The sequence below is a fragment of the Acanthisitta chloris genome, unplaced genomic scaffold (assembly GCF_000695815.1).
Source record: "Acanthisitta chloris isolate BGI_N310 unplaced genomic scaffold, ASM69581v1 scaffold29856, whole genome shotgun sequence".
Classification (NCBI taxonomy): domain Eukaryota; kingdom Metazoa; phylum Chordata; class Aves; order Passeriformes; family Acanthisittidae; genus Acanthisitta; species Acanthisitta chloris.
This window is the reverse complement of record NW_008678071.1, coordinates 41,450-51,741: the sequence shown is the minus strand read 5'-3', so window position 1 is coordinate 51,741 and position 10,292 is coordinate 41,450. Positions and strand designations below refer to the sequence as shown.

At 39.7% G+C, this 10,292-nt stretch overlaps 1 protein-coding gene across 1 annotated transcript in view; it reads right to left on the bottom strand.

Annotated features, from left to right (window-relative positions):
* Window positions 1-9,452, bottom strand: part of PDE7B (phosphodiesterase 7B) — a gene marked incomplete at its 5' end in the record, with an annotated part of 32,527 nt that extends 23,075 nt beyond the window's left edge. Inside the window, one exon of the mRNA XM_009076755.1 lies at window positions 9,365-9,452. Coding sequence (XP_009075003.1) covers window positions 9,365-9,452 — 88 coding nt within the window. The remainder of the gene's footprint in view (window positions 1-9,364) is intronic.
* Between the last annotated feature and the right edge of the window lie 840 nt (window positions 9,453-10,292).

Below are 10,292 nucleotides of genomic sequence, written 5' to 3'. Positions count from 1 at the left end.
GAGGTTTTCTGCACTGGGAACTGCTACCAGTTTTCTTTCGCATTTCTTTCACACTGTGTGCCCACAGGCAGCATGCACATAAAACTCATGGAGGTTATGTTAACAATGGTTAACATCCAGAACGATCATATAAATCAAACTTGGACAAGGATGTACTTAACTCTGCACCAAACATTCATTACATTGTTACTGTTCTTTCAAAGTAAACAAACTTGGTTATGCATTCAAATAAAGCCTCTGAGTTTTTCTTCACAGTATCACCTTTTTTTTTTATTGCACCTCAGTGTGCCATAAAAACAGGTCACCCAGTAGCATGTGTGGACAACAAAACGCTTATTAATTTTCAAAAGTGGACTGATTCAGAAGAAGTAAATGTTTTTTTCTCTTCTTAAGCAATGGATGCAGAACAAATCAGGTCCTCAAGCACCTGCCTTTGACTCATACGACTTAGAATACTCCCTCTTCTGAGGATACACAGCCACTCTCTACAACTGTATTCCTGAAGAGTCAGGCAAGCTTGGTGGGAAAGTGCTAGAATCTCTGGAAGATGAGGTGAGACGATCAGTTCTGCAATTTAAGGTCCAGACAGTTTGCAAACAGTGAGGACTCTGATAAACAATTTGTCTCTGGTTGTACATTATGGAGGTAATTTTCTGCACTGGTTGACTGGCTTGACAGCTGGTTAGAATGCTTTTCTTTGAAAGCCCAAGAGATATGTAACTGACTTACAAGGAGTAATTGGTGTTTGTCCATTTTTTTTTGTGTGAGATTATGCCATGCATTTAAACCACCTTTACTGAAGTCTTGTTTGGTATATTCATTGCATATCGGGTTGCTGAATCTTTCTTATAAAGAAGAATACACAGCACTGACGATGGAAAAAAAATTGCTGTTGCCTTCCTAGTACCTTCTTACATTATGGATTTATCATATTACCCAAAAGACAACAGCAGCATGAGTAGAGGCAGCTGAACTAACACAGGCAATCTAAATATTAATGACAAACTTCGTATTTTAAATTCAAATTTTGAAGAAAGCACTGGGAAACCAGAAGAACAGAAAACCTCTTCTCTCTGCACTGTCTAGGCCTTCCTGAGACCTTGTGCATTGTAGTCCAAATAGCCTTCAGGAAGGAAACATTGCAGTTTTGAAGAAAGGCCTGAGAAAATGCACAAAGCATCAGAAACCTATGTGAGAGAACTGTTTCTCGAAAGTTTTCAGTCTAGTGCAGAAGGACCAAGAAGGCTCAGATGACTATCTCAGTTGTACTTCTCAGTGGTCTGTGGCTGGTGTAAGAAAAGGACAAATAGGTTTGATTCAAAAATAGTAAGATTGTGTCAGTTTTACCCTCTCACTGCTCACTGCAACTAACAAGACAGATGAACACCTTGCACTATATTGTATCTACAGGTAAACAAGTGTTGTACTGAAATCTTGTAAATGTAGAAATCCTCATGAGATTTCCTCAATCTATATGGGGATCCAAAGAAAGTTGTGTTCTAAACACTTTTTTGCTTCTCTAATGTCTAAAATATTCTTTGTTCCTTGACTTCTGATAAAATTCAATTTTAGAGGTCAAGTGCTTTCTGTTAGCTGCCATTGTTCATATGGGTTGCAACTGTATTATTTCCCTTTAAAGGGGTAAACATTTTCTTCAATTAGGAAGAAGCTGTGAGAATGAGAGGGGGACTCTGAACACATCAGAGAAAAGCAGAAAATTAGCAGTAAAATAAAAGAGCTTAAAAATTTTATGCTTTGAGTAAAAATCCCATTCTTCAACCACATGCACAAGTGCACAAAACCAATGTAGAGCCCTGTTTACAGAGGAGGTGTTCATGCACCTCTTTGGCTAGTGTGAGAGGTTCTGAGACACCAACTTTCTAAGTCACCTTGCTTTGGGGTTTCTTCTTTTTTAATCAGCACTTGAGGTGATGGTGGCTTGTAACACCAGCCATGCAGTTTCCTCCCTGTGGCAAAATACACTCTTTTTGATACTCTTTGAAAGAGAATACAGAATTTAAGAATTATGCTGACAATCTCTCTTATATACCTAATAATCCTATTACACCAAATTTTGGAGAAACTAGGGTTTCAAAGACCATTTAGATAACCAAATATTAGCCACAATAACAGGAGGAGGAATAGAATAAATCCAAATTTAAGATGAATTTAGATGTGTTTCTCTTCACAATTTGCAGCCATTATTTGGGCCATCACTAATCTTAATGCAAACAAACATCTTGGCATCTTTTATTAAACCTCCTACAAGTTCTTTGGAAATAGCATGTTGTGTTCTATTTTGCAACAGTTGTCAGCATTTCAATATGAACCTTAGCTTTGCCACTTCAATCTTTGTACAGTAGCACAGTCAGGGCCTTTCCTTCCTAAAACTGCAAATGTTTTATAGCTTATTATGGTTTCTCCAACAGGAAATGGTACATCCCCTCCTCCTTCACTCCCCTTGAGAAAAAACAACATAACCTGTAATAACAGCAAACCCAACTTTCATTTATCATCTTAATGATCCCTTCTCCTTGTTCTTTCTTTTCCTCTGGTCATTTGGAAAGTATCCTCAGCGTTATCTTCAGTACATCCTTTCCCTTTTCTAATCAGGGAAAAGAAGGTGGGGTGGCAGACTGGGTCATGCATCATTTGGAAACTTAAAGAGACATTCTCATTGAACTGAATCCCAAATCTGTACTTAAAAAGTAAGTTACAAACCTGTGTATTCTGGTCAGTGTTTGCTAAGACTTTGTGTGTGAAGCGCGTCTAGTGTTGTTTGTTTTGCTTGCTCTCATGAGTTCTCCTGAAGCATTCACAACCCAAACAGATGTATTTTGTTAGCATATGAGGGCCTGTGCATTGATCAGTTTTACATTATGGCTTTCATTTTCTGCAAACGTAGCATTAAAGCTAAACAAGGAGTATGAATGGCAGGTAGAAGAATATACTTTTCCATCAACCTTGTTATTAAATTTTGCAGGTAACAACTCTTAAAAACACTTTTTAATTGCAAACAACACCACGAACCAAGAAAACCTTGCTGCTATTTGATGAAAAGGATAAACCAGACTGACTTCCAATGACAAGAAAAGAATTTGAATACAGTGAAGGCTTATTACTAGAAAAGAGAACAATCTCTGCTGAAACATTAAGAGCCTTCCAATTTCTCTTCCTTGAATAGGTAACTGATAGCAAGGCCACAGGCTGACTTCAGTTCTGTAAATGGTCTATCCATTCAAACCAGACACAAGTTAACTAGATTAAGCCCTTGTGTTCTAGGAATGTTGATGAGTAACTTTTGGATGTGCTTACCCATGAGGAACTAAGGGAGGTATTACATAGAAATAATGCAGACCCCATAAGATCTCTCCCTTTCTAATTTAATAACCATCTGGAACTTCGGACTCATCTCCACAGGCTGGGTTGGGATCTGAGTAATCCAATCAGCCCTTTAAACTTCCTCACAAGACTTTCAGTGTCCCGATTTAACCTGGGTCAGAAATACCTAAAAAGGCATCTCTCACTCCCACTTCTTTTTCTAGCCAAAGGCAACAAAACAAGACAGTTAACCAAACTCTTTTTAACCTCACTTATTCGGGTTTGGGTTACTTGATGGTTCAGTTTTGGGTTGGTGGCTGTGGTTAAGTTTTATTTTCCCTGGAGATGGGCCCTACCTGAAAGCCTTGGAGTGTTCAAAATCCAAACTCCAAAATGAATGTAAATTTTGCAATGGATCCTTCTGCAGACAGGCTGAAACCACAAATTCAAATGTCCACAGACTTTGGTTCTTTGAGATGGAGACTTTTTTGTGACTTCATATCTTCCCTTACTAATCCTGACAACACTTTTCATTTCTCCAACACCTAATTCATCACATGCCTGGAAAGTATGTGATGAATTCACTTTATTTGCAAACAACCTGAAAGCCAGAGTATTTTGCTTCACTTGAATCACACAGCAAATCAAGGACAGAGACTGAATGGTACGTAATATCACCATTTACCACCATTTGGTACTGTAAGTATATCATCTCTACTAACTTAATTTGCCAAGCTAAGCTTAAAGAAAGTGGGGTTCTTTTGAACGCAACTTCTGCCTGCATGACAACAGTAAGATCCTAGGTAATACAGAGACATACCTTTGGAGTGTCTACAGACATGTTGTGACATTTTATATATTCTCAGATCCCGCTCTGTGTTCCTGTTGTGCAAGGTGTAAGAAAACAGAAATCTCTTTGGGTAACACCATTTGGGTGCAGAGACTCCACTTTGCAGGTCACATACTACATCCTTTCCCTTTCCTTGTTATCTCTCCTAGATCAATATATACAGAAGTGAATTAAATATAGTCAATTAGAGGCTAATAACTTTCTCATTTGCAAGCAAAAATTCAATCCAGAGAAAAGCTTAGCATAAACAAGATGGGAACTGGAGAATCACTGTTTAAGTCTTAAGATCTCCTTGGCTTCTAACTTATAAGCTTGACAAGCAAATTTGTAAACAGTAAGTTACTCATCTCAGCTGTAAACTGTTATTTTGTTAGTCTACTTAATTGACTCTGGCAATAAAACGAAGTATCTAACATAACTGAGGTAGGGTGAGGTCTTCTTTGTTATTGCTGCATGCTTACCTACAAGTCTGGATTTATCACAAGGAATTCCCTCAAACTTTTGGTTAACAATGAGGATACATACCATCACATTCACCAACAAAACTTCTCATGAGATAACGAAATCTATTTAAATCAATGCGTATTAGTCACTGGTGGGATCTGGTTCAATGACTCACTGAGCAACTTTGTGAATCAGAGAACTAAATTAATTGCTTACCATAGCTCCTTCATTTCTCAAATCCAAACTATACTAAAAGGAAAACTGGATTCACTTTCACTGCAGAAGTGTTTCAAATTCTAACTTACTACCCTGTTTAACTCCTCTTCTGTCTCATGAGCACAATAAAGTTCATTTAAGTCACAGAAATGCAGAAGTACCAATAAACTTCCATCATTAATTACAACCTGCATTAGGTTCAGTTGCAACCTTGAGCTACTGAGTTCAGAGTCAAACTTTCCTAAAATATGTGAGGTCTGATTTGGAATCACTTTTACATAATTTATACACTGTATTCAACTGCTAGAGGGCACCTAAGACTTGCCTATTCCATCCTTACTCCTTCTGGAAAGTACATTTCTCATGCTAAGTCTTTTTTTCTTCCACTGCCTTATTTGCTCAAAGAGAAAAACCCTCACCCTAGTTTACTATAAACCTATTGGGCTCTGCAGATTTCTGTGTTTTAGTTTAGGAGTTCGTAAAGTATACACTGTATTCAACTGCTAGAGGGCACCTAAGACTTGCCTATTCCATCCTTACTCCTTCTGGAAAGTACATTTCTCATGCTAAGTCTTTTTTTCTTCCACTGCCTTATTTGCTCAAAGAGAAAAACCCTCACCCTAGTTTACTATAAACCTATTGGGCTCTGCAGATTTCTGTGTTTTAGTTTAGGAGTTCGTAAAGTCTGGTGTTTCTTCCATCCTGCTGTATGCATAGCCTTATATCTGTCTTATTGTGCTTATTTTTTACTGGGGGTTATCAGTGGCCACCAGGAGCAGGTGGTTTGCTTGCCTTATCATGTCAGGACAGAAGAAGGGACAGCCAGTTTGCCTCCTGGGGGTTTTCACACTGGGCTAACAAACAAGCATTGTCTGCTGCAGCTTTGGAGAGGGAGAGGAGCTGCTACATAGCTTCCCCTCAAGCTTCTGGCTTGATATCATCAACACAAACAAGTATCTGGTAGGTCATGCAGGTCTCCACAAGTTGCAGGGACTGACTCTAGAGGCTGAGGCAAGCATACACTCCTCACAATACAGAACCAAGGAGATTTTGGTGACACAGGGATATTTTACATTCAGTTTGGTATTCCAGAGTCATCTTAAGAGTCCCCAAACACAACAGTGGAAACTGTGCCTAGGAAAGCTTGCAACTAGGCAGAGAAAAGGCAGGAAGACACTAAAGCCCTGCATCTCTTCCAGACAGGATCCTGCACAATCCTCACAGCCCTGACAGCCTGGCACAGACACGGTGAAGGAACACTAACTTTCTATACATTGCAGAGAGGCACTGGAGGCATGTGTAGATGGCATCATAGATGTTAGCTCAAACAACAAGAAGCCAACATTAATCCAGTTGGCTTTGATTAGGGCTACATAAGATCTCATTTTCAGAGTGCAGGAAGTTTTCCTATCCAAAAAGACTTAATGGTGTCTTAAGTTACACAGCAACTTTACTGCAGGACTCCAGGAAAAACAAAAGATATGGTCTAGCCAGTGTTAACCCTTAATAGACAAAGTAGGGAAAAATCCACTCGTTTGACTGAAACTGCAAATATGCTAAACAAAGTTACATGTGAGTAACCTTTAGTCTGACATTAAATATCAATGCCCTGTACTTTTAAAAAAATGTCAATTTTCATAATGAGTGTCAGCTCTGCTCAAGAATGAGCTTCAGTGTTTTCCCGTACTTTAAAATAAGGCTGGTACTGTTATTTGGAATACTATTTCAGACAATAGAGGGAACAATCACTATTAAAGCTCAGTTTGTTAGTGAGAAGATGGAGTAATGCTTATACTGCATCTGTCTAGATTTCTGAGGATATTTACCATAAAATATTCTCTACCTCATCCTCCTTTACTCTAACAGCTTGCAGTATACAGTTGCTGGCTGTCAGTTACTGCCCCCCAAAAAATGCAACTAGTTCCAAAATTCACTGCAAGTATTAGGCACTCTTCAAAAGGACTGCAGTAGTGACATTGATGTATGCTTCTTTTTGACAGGATGTGCAGCACCATGGATTTTGCTGCTTATACGGCATACACGGCAGAAATGGCTTTAATAAACAAGTGTAGATGAACAAATAATATAAAAGCCTGTTTACTTCCTGGCAGAACACATGTCTGTGTGCTCTGAAAATGAGCATCTTCATTCACTTGTAGGCCACCAAGTGAGCCAGGCCCAGTGCACTTGCCATCTACAAAATCAGTAGTGGAATGCCTAGAAATCTCACTCCACTTTGCACTGAAAGATTAACCCAACACTACACAGAAAATAGTAAACACACAAAAACCTGAAAACAATGGGAAATCCAAAATCAGGATCATTGCTTTTCCTTACATAGAGATCACGACCAGCCATAGTGACTTATTTCAGATTATGGAGAAGTAGTAAAAGGAGTAGGTCAGAGGTCTGTGACAGAGCACAGGAATAAAAATCCCAGGTGCTCCACCTCCATCGGACCAGAGGTGTGTGCAGAGAGAGGCATCGCTTTCAAGTTCAGCAGTTACAGGTGAAGGGTTATGTGGAGTGTCCTGCTCCTTGCATGATCAAAGGCTGAGTATTCACCAGAACACCCCTTGTCACGGATCCCTCCCTAGACAGCCCACAGACAGGATCAGTGTTTCCCAGAAGCTGGCAGGATCTGAAGATTCATGTACGGGGGATAAAAGTGAAAGCCCTACCACCAGAAAAAAAATATTCAAGTTTTTGCTTTCTTTAGCCATGGAGAGGAAAGAACACATGAAGGGAATTTTAAATAACATGGACATATTCAAAATTAAAAGGAAATAATTAATATAGCCACACTTGAATTTGAAACCATATTCATTTCTACTTCATAAATGAAAAGAAGTGCTTTATTTTCTCTCATTCTTTATAAGGGCATGACCAGTAATACTTCCAGCTAGCCTAAACTAGTCTTTTTTTCCACATTTTTCTTTGGCAAGTTAGGACTAAATTATCCTCAGAGCTCTGTTCAACCAGCAGGTTGTTCCCTTTGTCCTGGCAAAACTGATGGACCCATCTTACTGCTTATGTCTTTCTACTTCAGTCACAGCAAGCCCTCTGATGGACTTACGATCCAGAAAATACCTTTTACCAGCAAGACTGATAGTAGCACTATGCCAGGTGGCAGTAACTTTACCAGTGTGGGTGAATGCAGTCCATCAAAGTCAAAATTTTTCCCTTCCTGTTAGCTCCTCTTCACTCCTGACTCCCAGCTAGTCCTCCTGCTTTGCAGTGGGCTTCCACTCTGTTCTCTGCTACCTTCCTCACTTCCCCAGGCACTCAGGCAAGGAGTTACAAAAAGGAGAATTAAAACTTTGTTTTCATAATTGCTCTTTAATGAAAAGCACCATCGCTAGAAGCTTAAAGGTGTCATCATTAAACTGTCAGAGTTTCAGTCTGTTTTGATGAAGATAGTAACAATTTGTTAGGAACTGCAGTGAGAGGACAAGGGGTAACAGTTTCAAGTTGAAGGAGAGGAAATTCAGGCTGGATATTGGGAAAATGTTTTTACTGTAAGGGTGGTGAGACACTGGCACAGGCTGCCCAGGGACGTAGTGGCTGCCCCAGCCCCGGCAATGTTCAAAGCCAGGCTGGATGAGGCCTTGAGCAACCTGTCTAGTGGGGAGGCGTCACTGCCCATGGCAGGGGGGGTTGGGACTAGATGATCTGTAAGGTCCATTCCAACCCTCAAAATTCTATGATTCCATGAATTTTTTTCAAAGGTTACATGGAGGGGTCTGTGCAGTACACAAGGACACATTGACATCTGCTTGTGTCTGAACACTGGACTTAACACAGCATCCAGGTTAAATGCTACAGGCCCCAAAACTAAGTGTTCACTGTTATTTTATTTAATTTTATTTTTTACACACTGGCAAATGGGTCTATATCAGTACTGAGAACCCATCAGGTGAAAAAAACCCAACAGTACCTCAATTTATTATTTTTCTTTTTACATTTGCCCTCCTTTATTTACAACAGTGGCAAAGTAAGTTCAATCAAAATGAGGTTAAGATTATTTTTAACAGATGTTCACTGCTGGCCTGACCCAAAATCCATTGACGTCAATGAGAAGACTCCATGGGGCTTTGGATTGGGTTCTAATTGTTGGAAAAATTAATGTTATTGTAAACCACTGGTCAGTGCTGTCACATGCTCCCCTTCTGTGCCAATTCTATATGACCGGATAACAGACTCACATAAATCTGTTCCAACTGTTGTCTAAGAGGCTAAAGGACACAGAGGTTTATCTTTTTAATTCTGAAGCACCCCTTCTTCTCCACAGCACACCCCATGGCCCTACTGTATTTATAGTTGCCAGATTCAGCATTACAGACACTATTCACACAATCAAAACATTTCACAGCCAAACACTGGGTGGGAATAATAGAATTATTACTGCTGACTGTGTGAAGACAGCTGAACTACAGATATACATGAGATGAGGCACTTTGGTCCACATACTTTCAACAGAGATTTGTATTTGTTTTTATTTAAATACAGACCTGAAGGAAGGGTTGCACTTACTGTTAAGAAGTCGGAAGTCTATAAATGGGTAGGAGCCACGGCGCTCGGAGAGAACCCCTGTCTGACCTCTCACCCGTGCATCTCCTGCGAAACAAAATCCCCAGAGACATTAGAAGGGGCAGCTGCCTTTCTCTGCTGTTTAGATCTACATCTACTTTTTATACAAAGCCATGACGTTATGCTCCTCCAGTGGGAAAACTAAGGTCCAAAAAATCATCTCCCATGACATCCCTGGGTAATTGGGTAAAGCACTACAGCTGATCCTCTTATCAGAACAAAGACAAAAAACCCTTCATTGCTGGCTGGGATTAGACCACAATGTTATCCTACTGAACAGCTTCTTGCCCAGCAAGCAGACTCTTAACTGCTTCGGGAGTAGTGCAGAGGTCTGTTTTTTTTCCCCAGTCAAGAACAGTTGGACTGTCACGGCATCACAAACTACAGTCTCAGCCTAGATTAGGCTCACAATCCAACTGACGTCCAAAGCTGTGGGACAGGTCTCAAAATCATAAGCTGATGAAAAAATCCAACAAAAAAGTATGAAGATTTTTTTGAAGTTAGGTAGGTTTTGGGGAGGGTTTGTTAAGTTTTGCTTGGTTTTGTTTTACCTTCTGCTCTTTGAGCAGTCTAGAAAATGTAAGCCTTCTTCTCAAATACTGCAGCTCATTTATGCAAGTGAAACATGATGTCCTCAGATAAGGATTACTCCAGAGCTTTAGGATGTGTATTTAAGTAAGACAAACTGACAGCACAGTACTAAGAATTAGTACTGCTGTGCAATTCACATTGATTAGTTCATAACTTACCTTGTAATTTTGATGAAATAGGCAATAATAATTTAAGGAAAAAAATGTTCCTCAGGATGAATAAGAGTTACAAAACCACTCTCTGAGTAGATAGGAAGTAGTGGGAAACAGATGTCAGTTTT